Consider the following 23,911-nt stretch of genomic DNA (forward strand, 5'->3'; position numbering starts at 1 on the left):
GGGTGCTGGAAGGCAGGAGGAGGGGGCTGGGGGTGGGATGACACAGGAAAAGGGGAAGGAAAAAAAAAGTGCTGAAATCAGTTCAGGCACAGGAGCTGGCAAATGCTAAAAAAAAAAAAAAAAAAAAAAAAAAAAAAACTGCTGGAAAATTCCGGTCTTTTTGGACCTAGAGTGGTGGTAAAAATCCACATACTGGAGTCGTCAGGAAGATTCCAATTCAAAGAGAAGGGACTATGCAGAGGGCCCTTGGCAGTGGGTCCTGCCTTCCATGGCAGGGGGAGGAAAACAGAGAAAAGAGCTGCCACATCCTCCACCCAGTCCCACCCGTCCCTTTCACAGCAGGACTCAGTGGCCTGCAACAGCTTTCAGTTTGGCAGGAGAAGGATGTGGTGAAGGGAATTTCTCCGCAGAGGTTGAGCTGCTCAGGGCTGACTGCAGGTAGACTGTCTTGTGGAAAAGTCTGTTGCTTAGAAAGACCACCAAGGAGAAGAGGCGTAACTGGAAAAGACTAAAAGAGCAAGAAACTCGTTAGCTCCCAATTGATCAAAATAACTGCTTCAAGCACATACAGCTTACCTGACCACTTTAAATTTAAAACTACACGGGAAAAACAAGGCAACAGAACTTTTATCAAAGGAGTACAGACACTAGACACACACACTGATCGGCTAAAGCATGCACTGGGTACAGAGCAAGTAGCAGGACAGACTATTTGCCTAGCATGTCTGAGGGTCTCAGTTTACTCCCACCACCAGGAAAATGAAACGCACCATGTCCTGTTAACTGCCACAAATGCATTACAATCAATAGTTTTAGTATTGGGGCCGAGGCTTTCAAAAGGAAATAGAGTTATATTTTATAGTAGTCTAGATTTTTCCCATGTTTTTATTTATTTTTTATTTAAGTTTTGGTTTTTTGAGGCAGAGTTTCTCTGTTTCGCCTTGGTGTCCTGGACTCACTTTATAATTCAGACTACCCTCGAATTCAAGAGATGCCCCTGCCTCGGCCTCCCAAAGTGTTGGGATTGCAGGCATGTGCCACTGTGCCCAGCTTAGCTCACATTTTTAAATTTATTATTTTATGGAATTGAATGTTTGCCTACTAGTATGACTGTGCACCACCTGTGTGCCTGGTGCCCATGGAAGCCAGAAGAGGCTGTTGGATCCTCTAAAACTAGAGTTATAAATGCCTGTGACCCAAGGTACTAGGAACTGAACTGGGTTCTCTGGAAGAACAATGTTCTTAACTGCTGAGCCATCTCTCCAGCCCCATAATGCAGACTTTCTTTTTTTAGTTTTTTGAGATACGCTTTCTCTCTGTATAAATAGACAGGTTTGGTAGCATCTACCTACAGTCATTGGGGACAAGGCAGCAAAATCACAAGATTGGGGCACAACAGGACCACCCAGGGAGAGGTAAAAAAAGAATATCAGTTTGGGAAATATATAAATGTATGTGCTTATACTCAAAAAAATTTAGTATATCTCTTAAGTCTATCTCTGTCTCTTAGTACCCAGCACCCATATGGTAGCTCACAATAGTCTGTAATCCAGTTCCATAGGACCTTATACCATCCACTGACCTGCAGGGGCACTGCATGCACATGGTACAGATATACATAAGCAAAATACTAGCTTAGGGCATCTTCTCAATTAGTAATTGACTGAGGAGAGCCCAGCCCATTGTGAGAGAGGCCATCTCTGGGCTGCTGGTCTTGAGTTCTATAAGAAAGCAACTGAGCAAGCCATATGGAATGAGCCAGTAAGCAGCACCCTTCCTTCCATGGCCTCTGCATCCGCTCTGCCTCTAGCTTCCTGCCCTGCTTGACCTCCTGTCCTGACTTCCCTCGGAGATGAGCAGTGACAGGGAAGTATAAGCTGAATAAAGCCTTCCCTCCTCAAGCTGCTTTGGTCAGGGTGTTTCAACACAGCAACAGTAACCCTAACTAGGACCTGAGGCTCTCCTTCAACATCACAGATTTACAGAGTGGAAGTCTCGCCACTGGCACTTACTAGGCTTTTCCAGGAGTCTTTGCTTCATTGGCGCTGATGATGAATAAAGGAAACAGGATAGAAAAGAGGCAGCCACTGTTTAAAAAAAAAAAAAAAAAGAGTCAACTTCATATCTCTTTGCCTGCTGCCCAAAGGCATGCTATGATGAAACCTTAATAGAGCATATAAACAGCTTCTGTAATCAACAAAACAAAAGGTTAAATTTCTAAGATGATGCCTCTAGGAGGCAGCATAGAAAATAGACAATATTTTAATGGTGATCAATGTCAGTTACTATTAATAAAAACAAAAAAATCTTCTTGATGGTTAAATGACATAAATTGCTGGCACAAAAGCAAACCAATGGGCTGGAGAGATGGCTGAGGTTAAGAGCACTATCTGCTCGTCCAGAGGTCCTGACTTCAATTCCCAGCAACCACAAAGTGGCTCACAACCAGACTCTATCCTGGGATCTGATGCCCTCTTCTGACATGCAGGTGTACATGAAGGCAGATCACTGTATAGGTAATAATAAATAAATAAATTTCTTTTTTTAAAAGATTTATTATTTATACAGTATTCTGCCTGCATGTGCACCTGACCATCACAAGAGGGTACCAGATCTCATTACAGATGGTCATGAGCCACCACGTGGTTGTTGGGAATTGAACTCAGGGCCTTTGGAAGAGTTGGAAGAGCTAACACTTTGGAAGACCAGAAGGTGCTCTTAACCTCTGAGCCATCTCTCAAAAAAGCACAAGGCTTTAAACCCAGCAGAGGCAGGCAGATAGGCAAATCACTATGAGTTCCAGGCCAGCCTGGTCTTTAAAGTGAGTCTAGGACAGGCAGAGAAACCCTGTCTCAAAAAAACAAAACAAAAAAAGCTTACTAAAACATACTTGCTACCTGAGTTTTTGTTTTTTCTAGTCTTTCAAATTCTTTCTCTAGCCAAATTACCTGATAATGTAGGAAGATTGCATTGCTGTGAGAAAAGCCAAGGGCAAGCCAAATCCAAAGTAGTAAGGCCAATTCCTTTCTATGTTTGACAATCGCTGGTGCATTTCAATTCCTAAAAAAAAAAAAAAAAGTCAGTACACTTAAGACTAATTTTATTTATAAGACTAACTGGCAGACAATTATTTAAGGCTTGGGTTTTAGGCACAGAGCTACCATTCGGAACACAAGTACAAGTACCCATACACATCTACCAGGTTTGTTGCAGTACACACCCTCTGATCCCAGGAAGGCAGAGGCAATTTGGTCTACATAGGGAGTTAATAACCAGCCAGGTCTATATTCTAAGACCCTGTCTCAAAGAATTGTACAAATCTGATACAAAACTTCAATGCAGAGATTTTACAATAATCATAATTTCAAAGTAACATTAATTTTAGCATCAGCATCCTTTGTCAGGACAGTCTGTCTACAAAGCAAAGTAACAAAAAAGAAAGGCACCTCTAGTCCCAAACCACCAGATGTGCTATCAAAGCCTAAGCTAACTGCCAAGGGGTCCTCTATTGTAAAATACCTGTAAAGCATGATGTTCTAAGCCCACCTTCTATTGCTTGCTTTCTTTTTCTTTTTTCTTTTTGGTTTTTGGAGACAGAGTTTCTCTGTGTAGCCTTGGCTGTCCTGGACTTGCTTTGTAAACTAGGCTAGCCTCAAACTCACAGCAATCTGCCTGCGTCTGCCTCCTGAGTGCTGGGATTAAAGGTGTGCCTGTTTCTCCGCAACTAGTTCCTCTGACAAGTTGTTCAAACAACAATTGGTTTCCCTTAACCAGGTGTTCACCACCTGCTCAGCTCTCCCTACCTCAGAACCACCAAGACTTTCTCTTCTTCTCTGACCCTGCAGCTGGTCTGCAGGAAGATTCAAACTCAAGAACCTCCCATCTCTACCTCAAAAGGAGAGCAAGAATTACAAGTGCTGGACTCCACACAAACCATAAACCTATGGTGACACACAGCTGTAATCCTAGAATTCAAAAAACAGGAGTATGGAAATTTGAAAGTCTGGACCAGAAAAAACATCAGGCCACCAAGAATATACACAGGAACACCTCTGCCCCACTTCAAAAAAAATGGTGTGAACCTATGTCAACATTCTGGAAGCAGGCAGAGCCAGATCAGTTCAAGGTCACCCCTGATCCATAGCAAGCTCATGGGCTACATGAGACCTTGACTTATAAAACTGAGCTGGGCTTGATAGTGAACATATATAATCTCAGCACTTGGGAGGTAGAAGCAGGAAGCTGGAAAACTAAAGGTAGCCTCAACTGTAAGAGTGATTGCTCAAGGCCAGCCTGGGTACACTGCAAAACCATGTCTTAAAATAAATTATTCTAAATGCAGTGGTGTCTACTTAATTTTTCTGAAACAACATGTACTTTTTTTTTTTTTTTTTTTTTTTTTTTTTTGCCAACTTCTGGCCCAGATAGAACTACATCAAACACTAAAATAGTACTTCTACAATGCCACTTCCCCTGGCCCCAAAGGTTAATAAACACCCTAGGACAAATGTAATCTCCCTCTTGCCAATGAGCCAAAGTCCTTCCAAAACCTTGCTAAGAGGTTAAGTATTGAATAGCTTAGTCTGTGGAGCACCAGGGTTTCTGAACAGGGCTTTTCTCTAGTCTGGGTGTCTTTACACGGACTTACCTTTATTGAACCAACGGTACTCAAAGCAGTACAGTGAGTAGAGAAGAGACATATGCAGCAAACTAACCAGCTGACCCACGAGATGGATGGGGAAGAGACTCACAAACATTCCCTAAGGAACAAATGCATCTTAATTCCAGAATGTCAGCCGCTTCTCACCCACCACTCCAGAGACAGCCTTCCAGCTGCCTCAACCATTGTTTAACGAGAAGACTGGAATCTCCAAGGGAGGAAGAGGTAAATCCACGGTTCTTATAATCTTACATTTAAACCTAGCTGTTTCGAGGGACAAGGCTTTTAGAGTCTCTTTCTCTCCTTTCCTCCTCTTCCTCTCCCAATACCCATGCCTCAAGTAGGTGCTACTGCCTATATGAGTATTCTGCCTGCATGTTTGGGTATATAATGTGTGTGCCTGGTACCCTCAGAGGTCATGAAGAGGCTGCATCAACTGGAGTTACAGATGGCTATGAGATTTCATATGGGTAGTAGGAATCAAGCCTGGGTCCTCTGCAAGAACAAATACTCTCAAGCCCTGAGCCATTTTTTCAGCCTCCGTTTTCTTTTCTTTTCTTTTCTTTCTTTTTTTTTTTTTTTTAAGATTTATTATGTATGCAGAGCTCTGCCTGCATGTACGCAGGCAGGCCAGAAGAAGGCATCAGATCACATTAGCAATGGTTGTGAGCTAACAAGTGGCTGCTACGAATTGAACTGAGAACATCTGGAAGAACAGCCAGTACTCTTAATGCTGAGCCAATTCTTCTGTCTCCATTTCCCTTTTCTTGAATGAGTTTGTATTTGTGTGTGTCTGTGTGTGACCTCTTAAATCTCAAGTATATACCAATTCTCTCCAGCCCTACACACCAATTCTTATATCTACCTAATACACTTCACTTTAGCTTCGTAAAGAGAGGTTCACTGTGTAAAAGTGCTACTATGAAAGCAAGATGACTGAGTTCAAGTCCCCAGTACCCACATAAATGCTAACATGGATGCAACGCCAGTAACCCCAATACATGACAGGAAGGAGGAACACACAAATCCTAGGAGATGGCTGGCCAACAGTTACCCTAGCCAAAAATAGTGATCTTCGGGTTCAGTGAGAGATCTCATCTCAAAAACTACAGTGAAGAGTGCACATATGCTCCCCACCCCCACACAGAGTGCTTTAAAATTACTTCCCACCAGGCATATATGCATACTTCCCATCTTTGTATAAATGCAAAACCCATCTTTGTGAAATCCCTGCCCATTAACTAACTTATTTTTCTTTTCTTTTTAAAAATGGTCTCCGTGTGTCTCTCACCTGAATAAGGAAAAGTGCCTGTAGCAAAAGGTTGAAAAGCATGTCAGCAATTATTTTGCTGACACTGGGGAATGGATGAGGTTTCCTCCCCGATACCTCAAATGCCAAGTCAGCTATATCCTGAAAAGGAGAACAGCGGTACAGTAAAATATGAGTTACATGGCCCCAGTGTCCATCCCCAGAGCTGACCAACAGGTCTGCCTACCACTTTAACTGCAGGTGAGAAAAGTCTACCTTAGGAACCTGAGACAGTAATTCCATTTTACAAAATCACAAAGATTATGCAACTGGCTACTTAGCTTAAAAGATGTTAATGCCTGAAAATTATTTTGTGGGCCACTAACTTCATAGGTTAAAATATGACCTCGTCAACCCACCATGTAGAACCCAGACTCCATTCTGCCCTGGACCTACTTGGAACCAAATGGCATTCACAACTTTGCTAAGCACAAACAGGGGGAGCACCCAGAGAGCACTGAAAATTGATGTGAGGAAGAATTCTAGCCACGACCAAACATCTCCATGTAGTGATGGATCACCTAAAACAAAGCAAAAAGTTATTAGTTTAATAATTAGGCAGATAGAAAACTGTAAGATTCAAAATAGAACTATTTTGTGACTATTCTTTGGCTTCATATTCTGATCAGTTCTTTTTTTTTTTAAAGATTTATTTACTTATTTATTGTTATGTATACAGTGCTCTGCCTGCATGTACACCTACAAGCCAGAAGAGGGCATCAGATCACATTAGAGATGGTTCTGAGCCACCATGTGGTTGCTGAAAATTGAACTCAGGACCCTTGGAGGAGAAGTCAGTGCTCTAAATCTCTGAGCCATCTCTCTAGGCTCTGGCCACAGTTCTTAATCAGAGTAATTACAGTTATGTTCTGTTCATCTTGAACTAAGCCTGCTTACAAGGTGACCACTAAGATGTCTCAGGGCAGGGCTGGAGAGATGGTCCAGAAGTTAAGAGCACTGACTGCTCTTATAGAGGTCCTGAGTTCAAATGGTAGCTCGCAGCCATCTATAACATGATCTGATGCCCTCTTCTGGCCTGCAAATGGCGGTAAGGTGTAATAAATAAATAAATCCTTTTAAAAAGTTGTCACAGGGCCTAACTCAGAGCTAGCAGGAAATCACCAGGATTTAAATCTGTGCTGCTACTTACTAATGGCTTAACTAACTTCTATTTACTTATCCATAAAATGGACAGCCCAACAATGCCAATCTCAAAAAGTCATTGAGAAGTCTAGATTAAAATTGCTGGTATGTTAAGAAGTGCTCAAGAAATTGAGGGAGACTAGAAACAACTATCTCAAACGCTTATCCCCAGCAGGAGCAAGATACACACATACTTACCAATAATCCGGGCTGTTACTGATTGAAGCACAGGAATAAACACTCGATAAAACAAGAGGAGACTGAACTGAAGGGAAAAGGCAATGAAAGAAATCAAAACCCTTTAGATTAAAACAGGGCATCAGGCCCAGGGGTCCCACTCGAACTAAGGCACCAGCCAAGGACAATACAGGCGGTAAACTTTAAACCCCTACGCAGATCTAGTGAATGGTCAGAACATTCTCCACAGTTGAGTGGAGAGTGGGATATGACTTTCTCACGTACTCTGGTGCCTCACATTTGACCATGTCCCCTGGAGGGGGAGACCTGGTGGCACTCAGAGGAAGAACAGCAGGTTACCAAGAAGAGACTTGATACCCTATAAGCACATACAGGGGGAGGGAATCCCTCTCAGAAACAGTCATAGGGGAGGGGAATAAGGGGAAAATGGGAGGGAGGGAAGAATGGGAGAATACAAGGGATGGGAAAAACATTGAGATGTAACAAGAATAAATTAATAAAAAGATTTTAAAAAACAAACAAACAAACAAAAAAAAAAAAAAAACAAGGCATCAGGCAGTGGCACACTTTAATCCCAGCACTCAAGAGGCAGAGGCAGTTGGATCTCTGAGCCAGTCTGGTCTACAGAGTGAGTCTAGGACAGCCAGGGCTACAAAGAAACATCAGCTCAAAAACATAAAACAAAAGCCAAAAAGTTTAAATTTTTAATTAATTAATTAAAATAAGGCATTTCACCTTTCCATGTCATGACTTTCTAGTCAACATTGCTAGTTTATAAATCAGAAGCTGGGCATGGTGGCACACACCTGTAATCCCAGCACTCAGTGAGGCAGAGGCAGGAGAATCCCTGTGAGTTCGAGGCCAGCCTAGTCTACGGAGTCCAGGATAACCAAGGCTACACAGTGAAACCCTGTCTCAAAAAAAACAAACCATATATGAATGAAGCACCTTTCCTACTTGCCAAAACTCCAAGAGAGTACAGCAAAGTGATACTGTATATCAGTGAGACTTTTGAGGGACAGAGAAAACATTTTTACTAACATTCCCACCAAAGTATAAAAATGTATATACAAGGCTACACAGAGAAAGCCTGTCTCAGGGGAAAAAAAAAAAAGATGTATACTAAATATACCACCATGTTTATTAAGTAAATCTAAAGTTAACATCTGAAAATATTAGTGAAATGTTTATATAAGACACACTGAATTCCACTGAATATCAACTCAAAAATAGTACTTACTCATTCTTGATACATCAAATTTCACTAAAGACTGTAATAGTTCTTAATTAATTACAGGTATCTTTTTTTTTGATCTGGGTTTCAAAAACAATCATTATAACCAGAAACAAGGAGAATCTTGCTTAGCTGGCCACATCTAACCTTCTAAGATCCCAAAGATCTCCTAGCCAAAATGTCCAGTATTAACCCGTTATTTATAAACAATACTAAAACCTGTCAATGGGTCATATACAGGACTCTCCCAAGACATCTGTTTACATGTAAGTGAGCAGGAATAAAAATTACTACAGATATACAGAGTCCAAATTCATACTTATTATTTTGGGGTTTTTGTTTGGTTATCCAGAATTTCTCCTTTAGCCCTAGCTATCTTGGAACTCGCTCTATAGACCAGGCTGGCCTCAAACTCAAGAGATCCACCTCCCTGTCTCCTGAGCACTAGCATTAAAGGAATGTGCCACTTTACCTGGCTCATAGGTGCTTTGTTTTTTAAGGCAAGGTCTCATGTATCTCAGTCTGATCGCAAACTCACTATGTAGCCAAGGATGACCTTGAACCTCTGACCTTCCTGCTTTTACTACCAATTGTTGGCTTTTTTTTTTTTTTCTTTAAGATTTATTTTTAGCCGAGCGGTGGTGGCGCACACCTTTAATCCCAGCACTTGGGAGGCAGAGGCCAGTGGACCTCTGTGAGTTCGAGGCCAGCTTGGTCTACAAAAGTGGAGTCTGGGGGGGTGGGAGTTGGAGAGATGGCTCAGAGGTTAAGACCACTGTCTGCTCTTCCAAAGGTCCTGAGTTCAATTCCCAGCAACCACATGGTGGCTCACAACCATCTATAATGAGATCTGGTGCCCTCTTCTGGCCTGCAGGGGTACATGCAAGCATAACACTCTAAATAATAAATAAATAAATCTAAAAAAAAAAAAAAGCGGAGTCCGGGAAAGCCCAGACTGTTACACAGAGAAACCCTGTCTTGGAAAAAAAAAAAAAAAGATTTATTTTTATTATTTTATATGTATCTGATTGTCTAAATGTGCAGCATATGCATACAGGTGCCATTGGAGGCCAGAAGAATATATAAAATTCCCAGAAAATGGAGTTAAGAAGAGTCCTGAAGCTGGGCGGTGGTGGCGCACGCCTTTAATCCCAGCACTTGGGAGGCAGAGGCAGGAGGATCTCTGTGAATTCGAGGCCAATCTGGACTACAGAGGGAGTTCCGGGACAGCCAGAGCTGTCACACAGAGAAACCCTGTCTCAGAAAGAAAGAAAGAAAGAAATGAATGAATAAATCAATCTAGAATTTGATGCAAAAGAACTTACCCAGAATACTCCACCATTCCAAGCACAACACTGGAAAATTCTACTAACAATGCGTGGCTCACTGGAAAAGATCATATGAATTTAGCTTGTAAGACATATGGGCTGTTTTCTAATGTTATCTCCATTTTATAGCTTCTATTAGTACCATATTATGCTTATGCGCCTAGTGTTCTCCTCAAGTTCTAATTGAGTCAATAAAGAAAGGCTTCAGACGCTGGGCTTCGTGATGCCTTTAATCCCAGCACTCGGGAGGGCAGAGGCAGCGGCAGGCAGATCACTGTGAGTTCTAGGCCAGCCTGGTCTACAAAGCAGAGTCCAGGACAAACAAGGCTACACAGAGAAACCCTATCTCAAAAACCAAAAATTTCTGAGTTTCTGAGGAACCATGTATTTTTGTTTTTGAGACAGGGACTTAATATATAGTCCAGGCTGGCCTCAAACTCTTGGCAGTCATCCTGCCTTGGTCTTCACAGTGATGGGATTATAGGCATGTACCACCACACCCAGGTGAAACCAGCTTTTCTATTTTGCTGTTGTCATTTTGAGACAGGATTTCACTATGTAGCCTTCACTGGCCTAGAACTATTTGGCTTTAAACTGCCTACCTCTGCCTCCTAAGTGCTGGTATTAAGTAAAGGCATATATCACCTGCTTTTCTTAAAAAATTAAACAGGGGAGGAGGGGTGGCGGTGCAAGCCTTTAATCCCAGCAGTAGGGAGGCAGAGGCAAGCCTGGTCTACAAAGCCAGTCAAGAACAGCCAGGGTGACACAGAGAAACCCTGTCTCGGAAAAACAAAACAAAAAAGGAGGGGGAGCCTAATGAAATGGCTTACTAGGAGAAGTGTGTTATCACACAACCTTGGCAACCTGAGTTTGAGTCCCTAAACCCATATAAAGGTGGGAGGAGATGCCCTTCCACAAAGATGCCCTATGACCTCTACCTGTGCTGTGAAATGGGCATACCTTCCCAATGATAAATACTTTTTAAATGTTACTTATTTTTACGTCTATGAGTGTTTTTGTATGAGTGTACGTATGTCTGTGCAGCACATATGTGCAGTGCCCATGAAGGCTAGAAGAGAACTGTGGATGCCCTTAACCAGAGTTGCAGATAGCTGTTAGCCTCCATATGGGTGCTAGAACTGAGCTCAGGTCCTCTGGAAACACCAATAAGTGTGTGTATGTGTGTGTTCTGCCCTCTAAAATCTGAGGCATATTAAAGTTTGGGGGCAGGGTTGGCCTATTAATAAGTCCACATAGACTTTCCTACAGATACATCAAGCCAAGCGATAGGGTTATATGCCTTTAATCCCAGCACTATGGTAGGCAGAAACAGCCAGAACTCTTGAGTTCGAGGTCAGCCTGATCCACAACCTGATGCAGGGCAGCCAAGGCAACACAGATCAACCCTGTCTCCTGGGGAGAGGGGGCAGGAACTAATAGATGCTGAAATTATAACTTACTATGTAGGGCCTTTATCCTAGGACCAGTCACTTCCTCAGGTGCCCCTCCTATAGCAGTGTGGGGTGTGGCCTGTACTCACCTCTCTTGCTTCCGCTCCACACTCTGGGCTCTCCTCTGGGCCAAGACACTACTTGCCCTTCTTCGACGCTGCTCCTCTCTCTTCTGCTGGATCCGAGCATCGAGCTTTGAGATGGTACAGATGCCCCAGATGGAGTCTTTGATTCCCTGTAGATTGGAACATTTTAGAAGAGAGATTATGGGCTGGAGAAGACACTCCCAAGTTACACACAGCAAAGTAACAGTGGTACCACAGTATTATTTTGCTACAGAAGTTAAGGGGAGTGATTTGTATCTCCATTGCTGTGATGGAACTCAGTATTTTGTACACACTAGGCAGTACTCTGCCAAAGAGCTATATCCTCACCCTTTACTAATATATTTATTTGTTTTTGCTTTTTTGTTTTTTCCAGACAGGGTTTCTCTGTGTTATCTTGGCTGTCTTTGACTGGCTTTGTAGACCAGGCTGGCCTTGAACTCACAAAGAGCCGCCTGCCTCTGCCTCCCAAGTGCTGGAATTAAAGCCGTGCACCACCACACCCAGCTCACTAATATATTTTTTAAATGATACAACAATAGAAAACTTTATTCTAGAATCACAGTATTCAGTATTTTTCCATATTAATATATACTTCTTTCCCAAATCATTTAAATAGGTTGTTGTTTTTCCCTTGGGGAGGGACTGAGACAGGGTCTCAGTACATAAGCAAGACTGAATTAAAACTATTTATTTATTTATTTGGAAGAGGGCACCAGATCTCATTATAGATGGTTGTGAGCCACTATGTAGGTGCTGGGGATTGGACTCAGGACCTTTGGAAGTGCAGGCAGTGCTCCTAACCTGAGCTATCTCTCTAGCCCCTGACTTCAAACTCTTAATCTTCTTGCTTAAGCTCCCAAATGCTGGGAATACAGGAATAGTGACTAACTTGACCAGTTTTTCAGGAGGAGTCCTAAGAAAACGTCTTACACAACCATAAGGTAATTATCCGAGAAACTTAATACAGTAAATTTCATGGCATTTCACACCTCAAAAGAGTTTAATCCAAAAATCAAATACTGCATTTTATTAGTATGCCTTGTTAATATTTTCAAAACAGCAATTCTTTATACTTTTTCTTTTTCCATTTTATTTGTGTGAGCATGTCCCCAAGCATGGGGACCAGAAGACAATTTATAAGAATCAGTTCTCTCCTTCTACCATGTGCGTTTCTGGGATCATCACACTCAGGTCATCAGGTGTGGCACCAGGAGTCTTCACTTCTAAGCCATTTCAGCGGCCCTGGCCATTAACTTTCTTTTTGATACATGCAAGCCAGCTACTTCATGAAATTTACTCGAGATTGAAGTTTCCCCGTGATTACCCCAATTAAGTACCATGAGCAAGAATATCACAGATGGTATCACACCATGCTACACATAAGCTAGGCATGGTGGCACGCGTACAGAGAGACAGGGTGCACACTCCTTCTCTAAAACAATGGCACACAGTAACTGCTTGCCCTTGGCGTGGTTGATACCAGATGCATAACTACAAACTTGCTCCTCTAGGAACTAGGAAGTAGTAGGTGAGGAGCGAGTTTTGATGCTATACAAATACCTACCTCATCACATTCTCCCCAATTAACCATTCTTCCCCAATTACTTTAGTTTTTGGTTTTTCGAGACAGGGTTTCTCTGTGTAACAGCCCTGGCTGTCTTGGACTCACTTTCTAGACCAGCTGGTGTCAAACTCACAGAGATCCACCTGCCTCTGCCTCTAGAGTGCTGAGTAAAGGTGTGTCACATAAACAGAAGCATCTGGAGAGGGGCACGTCTTTAATCCCAGCACTTGGGAGGCAGAGGTACGCGGCTCTCAGTGAGTTCAAGGCCAGTCTGGTCTACAGAGTGAGTCCAGAGAAACCCTGCCTCAAAAACAAAAAGAAACAAACCAACCAACCAACCAGCAGCATCCTGGTAGTATGGCTGAATCACATTCTTCATGAGAACAAGATGAGAGAGAGGTACTATCAAGTTTATATTGACAACAGATGGTGACAAACCACCTACCAGCCATATCTGAAGGCTTCCAAGTTATTGCTGGTGCTATAAACACAGAATTACCTGTCATCCAGTTCAAAGAACTGCACTCACTTACTTATCCACCCCTGCAACAAACCACAGATTGTGCAACCTCAATGAACTAACCTTGGGCCACATGGAAACGCTCAAGAAGAGAGTGTGATCCCAGCAACATGGGAGATGGGCAGGATAATTGCCTCAAGTTAGGTCAGCCTGGGCTTACAGTATAAGACACTATCTCAAAATATAGGCAAGAAATCACTGGGAATTCAGCAGAGTGCTTGCCTATCATGAGAGGCCTTGGGTTCAACCTACTATTGAAAGGATAACAGAAGAATTATACAAATAAAGCCCCCCAAAAATATATAATGTATACGCATAGTATATAATTTACATTTATATATTAAAAATGTTATATGTTTATATTATATAAATATACTTATATACATATAATATGTATGTATGTCTATATATATTAGAATTTAATAAATACCATAATAGATTTACATCCAAAGTAGAATTCACCAGAACAGTCAACTTCACAGAAAGACCCCACCACACCAAAAAAAAACAAAAAACAAAAACAAAAAACAAAAAACAAAAAACTCCACAACAACAAAACAACAAAACAAAATATAGCCGGGCGTGGTGGCGCCTGCCTTTAATTCCAGCACTCAGGAGGCAGAGGCAGGCGGATCGCTGTGAGTTCGAGGCCAGCCTGGTCTACAAAGTGAGTCCAGGATGGCCAAGGCTACACAGAGAGACCCTGTCTTGAAAAACCAAACAAAAACAAAAACAAAATAAAACAAAAACAAAGAACCAAGTGTGGTAGCATATTCCTATAAGCCTAGCACTAGGACACTTAAGAGACTGATTTAATACAATTACCACAATTGTCACAGGCCAGGCGTGATGGTGAACACCTTTAATCCCAGCACTCTAGAAGGAGAGAATTGCGAATCTGTTCCAAGCCAGCCTAGTCTACAGAGAGTCCAGGATAGCCAAAGAAAGAGTGTCTCAAAAAAAAAAAAAAAAAAAAAAAAAAAACCAGAAAACAACAACAACAGCAACATGCCTTAAAACCATAAACAAGGACCAGCATGATGACTCAGCAGGTAAAAGTACTTCACCAAGATGACAACCATGGGACCACATGGTAGAAGAAAACTGAAAATGCTGCCCGAACATACACACGTTAACTAAAGTGGAAGAAAACATTCAAGAGGCCAAAGAGGTCCTGGGGGTTAAACTAGTGTCAGGTTTGTCCATAAGCACTTTACCTGCTTCTATTAAGGCAGCAAGAATGTGAAGCATTTTGTAGGAACAGACTGTAAATGTATCTTTTTTGTTTTGTTTTGCTCTTTTGAGACAGAGTTTCTCTGTATAGCCCAGGTTGTCCTGGAACTCGCTCTGTAGACCAGGCTGGCCTCAAAATTACAGGCCTCTGCCTGCTAAATGCTAGAATTAAAGGCACGTGCCACCACTGCCCTGCAAAGTAATGTATCTTTAAAATAAGTCTTTTTCCTCTGGTTACAGCTCTCCATGATGAGAGAGATTTGCAGGCTCATCCCTCTCTGTAAGCTATCTCATAAGCCCATGGTTATTATTTCTAAAATTGATTTTGATTAACAGGCAGTTAGAATGTTACCTTAAAACCTATAAGGCCTTTATTTTCAAAATCTGCTGCTGTTGTTTGTTTTTTTCTTTCTTCCTTTCTTTTTGAGACAGGGTGTCATGTAGCCCAGGCTAGCCTCAAACTCCCTCCTTATGTAGCTAATCCTGGACTTGAACTGCTGATCCTTTTGCTCTACCTTTCAAGTGCTGAGAGATCAGTAGCATGTGCCACCACATCTTTTTTTTTTTTTTTTTTTTTTTTTCCCGTTTTTTGAGACATGCATAATCAAGTGGTCAAAAATTCATTGATCCTCCTGCCTCAGTCTCATGAGTGCTATGATTACAGATGTGTGCTATTATATCTGCCTCAAAAGTGCATGGTGACACATGCTTATAATTCCAGCACTTGTGATCAAAGCAATGAGATCAAGAATTCAAGTTCATCCTGTACTACACAGCCAGCTGGAATGTAACCTCAATTTTTTTTTTTTTTAAACTGGGAGGGGGGTGTCTGGAGCCAAGCTAACCAGAATCCTAAAACTAGACAATGCACTCAATAGACAGGCCTCCCAACTTCCATAGGATGTAAGATAGAGGGGCTGGGAAGTAACCAGTATGTAAGAGTGTTTGCTCTGCAAGAATGCGGACATGAGTTCAAATAGAATCAGGTTCTTGTCAAAAGCTAGGCAGAGCTGCTGGAGAATTCCCTGACCAGCCAGCTTGCCAAACAGGCCAACTGCAGGTTCAGTGACAGGCACTGTCTCAAGGCAATAAGGCAGTAACTGAAGCAATAGAGGAAAACTCCTCAAGTTCTGCTCTGGCCTCCACATGGGAATGGAACTGCACCTACACCCCCACAGGTATGCACCACACAAATACACACAGGCAGGCAGACAGACAGATGCACACGCACAGGCTCAGACTTATAATCCCAACATTTGTGAAAGAGAAACAGGGCTGTGTAGTAAAAAAAAAAAAAAGTTGCAGGAGGCAAAGACATGCAGATTGCTTTGAGTTCAAGGCCATCCTGGTGTACAAAGCCAGTTCAGGACAGCCAAGGCTACACAGAGAAACTCTGTTTCCTGTCTCGGTGGGGGTAAAAAAAAAAAAAAAAAATTGGCTGGTGTGATGCACTCCTTTAATGCCAGCACTCAGAGACAGAAGCAGGTGGATCTCTGTGAGTTCAAGGCCAGCCTGGTCTACAAAGGACTCTAGGACAGCCAAGGCTACACAGAGAGACCCTGTCTCAAAAAACAATTAAAAAAAAATAAAAAAACAAACAAAAAGCAGGATAGTGTACATTCCTAGTGCTTGGAACGCTGAGGCTGGAGTATCACCAGTTCAAGATGAGCCCGAGATACATAGCAAGACTGTTTCAAAAATACCACAGACTGCTATTTATTGACGGATGTGCACTACAATGAAAACCTACATTCTATGTAAAAGACCCAACCAATATGATAAAAATTAGAAAACACCTGAAGAATTTCCTAGTTAGTTTCCTTAACAAAAAGAAATGAAAAGGAAAAAAAAGGAAAAAGGAAAAAAGGTTAAGGGACAAATTCTTTGAAACAAAACATACTCACCCTGCCAAGGTCCTGCAGAAAGGTTTTGACACTGTCAGCCATCTCTTCACTGCCCAGACTATCAATTACTCAGAGAGGGAAGTGCCCTGAAATCTCTCATCATGGAGGGCCTGGAAACAGATGGAGGAAAAAGACTTATGTTAAAGATATATTACAGCCAGGCATGGTGGTACATGCCTTTAATCCCAGCACTCAGGAGGCAGAGGCAGGAGGATCACTGTGAGTTCGAGGCCAGCCTGGTCTACAAAGCGATTCCAGGACAGCTAAGGCTACACAGAGAAACCCTGTCTTGAAAAACTGAAGAAAAAATAAGATATTATTTCTCCAGGCAAGGTGGCACACACCTATAATCTCAGCACTCAGGGAGGCAAAGGAAGGTAGATTTCTAGGAGTTTGAGGCCAGCCTGGTCTATAAAAGGGAGTCCAGGACAGCCAAGGTTTCTAGACAACAGAAACTCTGTCTAAAAAGGGGAAATTTTAAAAAAATTTTAAATGACTCCACATTGTAGTAGCCCTAATAAAAGAATAATACATTCTGGCACTAATACAAGGAACTATGAGGCTACAGCTGTAACTGTTAAAGCCTAAAGTTTTGTTTTTTGGTTTTGGTTTTTTGAGACAGGGTTTCTCTATGATAGCCTTGGCTATCCTGGACTCGCTTTGTAGACCAGGCTGGCCTCGAACTCACAGTGATCCGCCTGCACCAACATCTTTGTTGTTTCTGAGACTAGGTCATTTAAGATAAATCTTGGGCAGGTGTGGTGGCGCACATCTTTAATCCCAGTGCTCGGGAGGCAGAGGCAGGTGGATCACTGTAAGTTCAAGGCCAGCCTGGTCTACAAAGCAGAGTCTAGGACAGCTAATGCTACACAGAAACCCTGTCTCAAAAACACAAACAAACAAAAAAGATAAGTCTCAATAAGTAGTCCCGGCTAGCCCCATACTCCTGGGCCCAACAGATCTTCCTGCCTCAGCCTCCATAGTAACTAGCAACTAGATGAAACTATAGAGATATGTTTAGTTAAGGGGCAAATGTACTCCTGGACAAGTGATCTCCCCTGGGCCTCGATGTCCCAAACTACTCCTCCTGAACACTTCAAACACTTGTAAGAATTTTATGCTGGCTATGTATTATTTCGTTTTTTAGAAGATTTACTTACATAGGTACCTGAGTGCTCTATCTGTATACACACCTGCATGTCAGAAGAGGACATCAGATCACATTATAGATGGCTGTGAGCCACCACATGGTTGCTGGGAATTGAACTAAGAAGCTCTGGAAAAACAGTGCTCATAACCTCTGAGCCGTATCTCCAGCCACCTGGCTATGTATTCTCAAACACTTAGATGTGAGATTGGAGATATGGCTTAGTGGTTAAAAGAACTTGCTGTTCTCTCAGAGGACCAGAAACCAATTCCTAACACCTGTGTCACACTGCATCACCAACCCCCGCCCCAACCATCTTCACTATAGCTCCAGGGTATTCAAAACCCTTTTCTGACCTATACAGGCACCTGCATGCACATGCACACAGACACACATATAGACACATGTGTGTGTATACACACACACACACACACCAAGGAGCTAGACACCATGGTATATTGTAATTCTAGTACTCAGGAGACAGAGGCAGGAGGATCACAATTTCCTAGCCAGGCTGGTCTACACATTTAAGTTCTACACTAGAACCCTGTCTCATAAAATAACAATGTTTTGATTTACTTTAATCATACATTGTCCTCAAATACATGGGAAAGTTTAAGACCTACTATAAAAACTACCAAACCCTCTATTTAGGTCTGTTTGCTAACTTCATCCCTCTGCACCACCAGCATAGGAACCTAGGGCTTCAAACATATTAAGAAAGTGCTACAACAATGACCTACAGTACCAGTTCATATTCTAACTTTAAATAAGCATGCACATGTATTTTAATAATCATGTAAAAAACAATAAATTATGGGCTAGGTCAATGATGATGGACTGTATGCTCAATATTCATGAGAGCCAGAGTTCAGTGTCCAGTACCAAAAAAAACCAAACAAACAAACAACAACAACAACAAAAAAAAAACAGGGGCTGGAGAGATGGCTCAGAGGTTAAGAGCACTGGCTGTTCTTCCAAAGGTTCTGAGTTCAATTCCCAGCAACCACATGGTGGCTTATGCCCATCTGTAATGAGATCTGGTGCCCTCTTCTGGTGTGCAGGCACATGCAGGTAGAATACTATATAAATAAAAAAATAAATCTAAACAAACAAACAAACAAACAAAATAGTTAACAGGGAGTGGTAGCACATGCCTTTAATCCCAGCACTTGGCAGGCAGAGGCAGGATGATCTCTGTGAGTTCAAGGCCAGCAGCTCCACAGAGTGAGTTCCAGGACAGCCAGGGCTCTGTTACACAAAGAAAACCTGTCTCAAAACAAAACCCTAACAAACAAAGTTCATAAAGTTCACAACTGAATTGTAATAGTTTTTAGAACAGTAAAAGCTGTTTTTTGTTTTGTTTTGTTGGATAAGGTGGCATACCTCTATAACACCACTTGGGAAGCTAAGACAAGAGGATGAGAAGTTCAAGGTCATCCTCAGCTAAACTGGAAATTTGAGTCCAGCTATATAGACCCTGTGAGTTACAGGACAGCTAGAGTTACATAGAGATACCCTGTCTGGGGAGGCGGTGGCTGTCTCAAAAATGAAAGGAACTGTAAGAATTTATTTTATTTCCCAGGTAAATTAGAAACCTAGCTCCAAAAATTAAGAAACTGACAAGGTTTCAAACATAACTCAGTCAGGGTTATGGAGGGGGCTGAGCCTTCTCCTGAGCCAAGCAACCTGAGTTTAATCACCCAGAGGGAAGAAAAGAACCAGCTCCTATGAGCTGTCCTGAGTTCACATGCACACTATGGCACACTCACACATCATCAAGGCACATGTATGTGCATTCAAACACACGTAATAAATGTTGAAAAGAAAGATAGAACTAACAAGTAAGGGAATAAAAGAACTACAACTTAGTGGTATAGTGCTCGCATAGCATGTTCAATTCTCTACACCAAAAAAAAAAAAAAAAAGGCACAAAACTGAGACAGGGGCTGGAGAGATGACTTAGTGGTTAAGAGCACCGCCTGCTCTTCCCAGCCACTACATGGTGACTCACAACCATCTATAATGTGATCTGATGCCAGATAAAGCATTCATATACAATAAATAAATAAATTTTTTTTAAAAACTGAGACAGGGCTGGTGGTACAGGTACTTGGCAGGCTAGGGTAGGCTCACAAGTTCAAGGTCTGTATAAGCTGAATTCAAGGGCAGACTGGGTAACATTGAAATCTTTTTTTTGGTTTTTCGAGACAGGGTTTCTCTGTGTTAGCCTTGCTGTCCTAGACTCATTTTGTGAACCAGGCTGGCCTCAAACTCACAGCAATCCGCCTGCCTCAGCCTCCTGAGTGGTGGGATTAAAGATGTGCACCATCATGCCCTGCCTAAAATCTTCTCTTAAAAATAAAACAATGTTGGGGATATAGTTCAGTAGTAGAGACCCTGCCTAGTATATACAGTCCCCAGTACTAAAGGGGCAAGGGGTTGCAAAAGAGTTCACATTATAAATAATATTAAAATACTAGTTTTATTTAATTTCTTTAAAGTGAACTCTAAGGTGAATGGAAAATCTACTTGCAAAACTGTGAGAACTAAGGATTTAAAGTTATTAAGCCCCACTACATGAAGCATAGAATATTCAATTTAAGAGATAATAACTTTTTTTTTTTTTTTTTTTTTTTTTTTTTTTTTTTGGGTTTTTCAAAGAGACAGGGTTTCTCTGTATAGCCTTGGACTTCGACCTGTAGACCAGGCTGGCCTTGAGTTCACATAGACCCACCTGCCTCTGCCTCCCCAAGTGCTGGGATTACAGGCAGGCAACACCATGCCCAGCTAAGAGATAATAACTTTAATACAGTAATTTCACAGGCCACTTATATACAACTCAAACTTCAAAACACAAAGGACTCTTTCTTAGACCTTTGGCCTCTTCATGAAGTAGCACTACACTGACACAACTGGACCAATGCCACTCAGAACTGGACGAACAGGGACAGAGAGCCAGAAGGCAACCTGTAGGACACCATGTGTACCATTTGCTCCTAGGTCAAATCCCACTCTAATGTGCCCACCTAGAGAAGCTCCTAGGGTTAAGAAACACATCGTCAGCCAGGCAGTGGTGGCACACACCTTTAATCCCAGCACTTAGGAGGCAGAGGCAGGTGGTTCGAGGCCAGCCTGCTCTTCAGCTCCAGGACAACCAAGGCTACACAGCAAAACCCTGTCTTGAGGGGGGGGGAAAAAAAATCAAGAGTTTCAATCATGTGCACAGATACAGTGTTCTAAGACCCGTGGTGAAAGCAGCCCACAGGCAGTAAATGTTCAATGATGGTGAAGACAGTAGTATGTGGTGAAGACCATCATAGATGCACCCTCTTAACCAAGGACTTGCTCATCTACAAATAAGGGGTAGTAAGATTCTTCTGGGTTTTTGAGGAGTACAGCAGAAAAAACAAAGCTGAAAATTCGGTATAAATGTAATCCTTTTAAAGAATGCATCCATTTGAGGTGTGAGAAAATTCGTTAGTCTAGTTTTCTCCCCAGAGTCCAGACAGGGAGCTTTAAGCATGTCTATCCTAGCCCAGAACCACTATGTTATTTGACTCCTGGTAGATTAATACCCGGCTTCTGCACGTACCAACCAGCAAAGTACCTACTGACCAAATTGAGCCTTTAAAGGACAGGCCATTTCAGGCCACATTTCTACTGTGGGCCTAACATCTTTCTTTCCTACAAGAGAGAACATTTGGTATGAATTACCCTGTTTAACAAACTGCTGAGGCATGCAGAAAAATAACCTGCCACAATTTGTGACCACACATCGACCAACTGACACAAAGGGCTCTTACAACAGAGGAAATCAAGACGCATCACCTGGTTCACAATATGTTACAGGTGAAGAAGTTAAACGGTTTGTCCAACAGCGAGTGCAAGCCAAGTACAGCAAACTTCAGAACTTCGGTGTTCTAACCTAGTCTGGACTTTTTTGCTTAAACTTTGCAACAAGAATTTTTGTTTAACCCAAGCATCCCGTGGACAAATCACCTTCCTTAAACCTTGAAACAGCCACTAAATTCTTGACAGTCATTATAACCGATTAAGCATCTATCTATTGAGACATACTTTTGCACTTTCATTTCCAAGCCACCAAACCCAAGTCTCGGAAAGCAGGAAGCAGGCGTCTCCCACTCCAGGTAGGGAGAAGGTAAACATCCTCACTCATCACCCAGCCACAGGCGACCTTCTGAGCACCTGAGAGTTCTCAGCGCCCTCTCTCCCGCTGCTCCAGGGCAACTGGACTAAGAACCCGTCTTTCTTCCCAGCCACTGGAGCGCACAAGGTGAGGACCATGCTCACCGCGGGTCACGGGAGCTAAAGATAGCCGCGTCGCACCTGCGGGAGAGAGAGCCTGGGCGCCGCGCGCCCCCGCCGCAGGGCCTGCCCTCGCCGCCCTTCGCGTCCCGGGCCCTCGGGGGCCGGGGTCCTTGTCGCAGCCCCCGCCCGAACCTCGCAGACTAGCTCCGGCCTGTCAGCCCTCGATGGGCCCTGCCGCCCAGACCCAGACATGCAAGCGGCTCGAGCCCACCGCTCGCCGCGGCCCGCACCTACCCCGCAGCCCCACTGCCGCGGCTCCGGCCCGGGCGCTCGCCCACCGAGGCTCGGCTCTCCTGCTCCGAGCCCGGCTGCCCGCTCCGCCCCGGCGCTCCCAGAGCCGGGGCTGCGCCCACACTGGGCATGCCCGGGCCGCACGGGGCAGCTGGGAAGTCGGGCGGGCACCTAGCCGGTCGCTGGGCTGGGGCGGGGCTAGAGAGGCAGGGCGGGGCCATTCAGGAGGGGCGTGGCCAGGGAGCTTGGGAATTGTAGTTGGCCGGACCTGAGAGCCCAGGCTCACTCTAGGTGTCTAGGTCCAGGCTTCAAGCCCTGCGCCTCCTGGTCAAACCCCTTCTTGCTATTTTGCTGTCCTGTTAGTCTCTTCAATCTACCTTCACAGCAATGCTGGTCTTTATGAAATATTTTAAGGACAAATGATGAAAATAATAAAATGGGGGTTACCTTGATTATTTGGAGCTTTCTATAATTAAAGACTAATGCTGGGCGTGGCAGCGCACGCCTTTAATCCCATCACTTGGAAGGCAGAACCAGGTGGACGCTGTGAGTTCGAGGCCAGCCTGGTTTACAAAGCGAGTCCAGGACAGCCAAGGTTACACAGAGAAGCCCTGTTTTGAACAAAACAAAACAAAAACAGCCTGGAGAGGTGGCTCAGAGGTTGCTCTTCCAGAAGTCCTGAGTTCAATTTCCAGCTACCACACAGTGGCTCACAACCATCTAGAATGAGATCTGGTGCCCTCTTCTGGCGGCAGGCACACATGCAGGATATACATTGCATACATAAGAAAGAAAGAAAGAAAGAAAGAAAGAAAGAAAGAAAGAAAGAAAGAAAGAAAGAAAGAAAGAAAGAAAGAAAGAAAGAAAGAAAGAAAGAAAGAAAGAAAGAAAGAAAGCGTGAGTCAAGAAAAAAGAAAATGCACTCACACAAGACAAACATTAAAATAATGTGAAATGTTATGAAGGGAATGTTCTTATACATTGGAATTTTAGACAAAACTACTTATGTTCAGCAAATGCTGGCTCAACCTCAAACTCACACACTTTTTTCCCAATGGGGTTAATTATGTAGCCATAGCTGGCTTGCAACTTGATATGTAGACTAAGATGGCCTGGAACTAAAAGAATATTTCTGCCTCGACATCCCCAGTGCTGGCATTAAGATGTCATTCTTGTTATTAGTCATTATGACCAAGGATTGTTGTTTCAATATATACAACGTAATCCTTTCCATTTCTATCTTTAAAAGTAATGCATTACCCGGGCGTGGTAGTGCACGCCTTTAATCCCAGCATTCGGAAGGCAGAGGCAGGTGGATCGCTGTGAATTCGAGGCCAGCCTGGTCTACAAAGCAAGTCTAGGACAGCCAAGGCTACACAGAGAAACCCTGTCTTGAAAAACAAAACAAAACAAAAACAATAAAAGTAATGCATTTATCCAGGTGTGTTACTGCATGCTTGTAAGCTCAGCATTTGAGAGGCTGAGGCAGGGGTTTGCAATAAATTCTAGGCCAGCCTTGTGAGGGGTGGGGTCGCAGAACAATACTTTGT

General features: G+C 43.0%; 1 protein-coding gene across 2 annotated transcripts; it reads right to left on the minus strand.

Annotated features, from left to right (window-relative positions):
* Positions 1-130: 130 nt before the first annotated feature.
* On the minus strand, positions 131-22,523 carry Ei24 (EI24 autophagy associated transmembrane protein). 2 transcript variants are annotated; one of them, XM_051156172.1, is made up of 11 exons: positions 22,365-22,523; positions 16,652-16,761; positions 11,413-11,558; positions 9,870-9,930; positions 7,311-7,377; positions 6,366-6,490; positions 5,952-6,071; positions 4,649-4,760; positions 2,949-3,060; positions 2,013-2,087; positions 131-508 (listed from the first exon to the last, which is right to left on the minus strand). In XM_051156172.1, the coding sequence occupies exons 2-11, from the start codon at positions 16,691-16,693 to the stop codon at positions 346-348; spliced, it is 1,023 nt and encodes a 340-aa protein (XP_051012129.1). In that variant the 5' UTR covers positions 16,694-16,761; positions 22,365-22,523; the 3' UTR covers positions 131-345. The 2 variants fall into 2 exon arrangements, with proteins under 2 accessions (XP_051012129.1, XP_051012130.1); XM_051156173.1 differs by lacking the exon at positions 22,365-22,523 and adding an exon at positions 20,828-20,851.
* Positions 22,524-23,911: the final 1,388 nt, after the last annotated feature.

Source organism: Acomys russatus, chromosome 14, assembly GCF_903995435.1.
Source record: "Acomys russatus chromosome 14, mAcoRus1.1, whole genome shotgun sequence".
Lineage (NCBI taxonomy): Eukaryota > Metazoa > Chordata > Mammalia > Rodentia > Muridae > Acomys > Acomys russatus.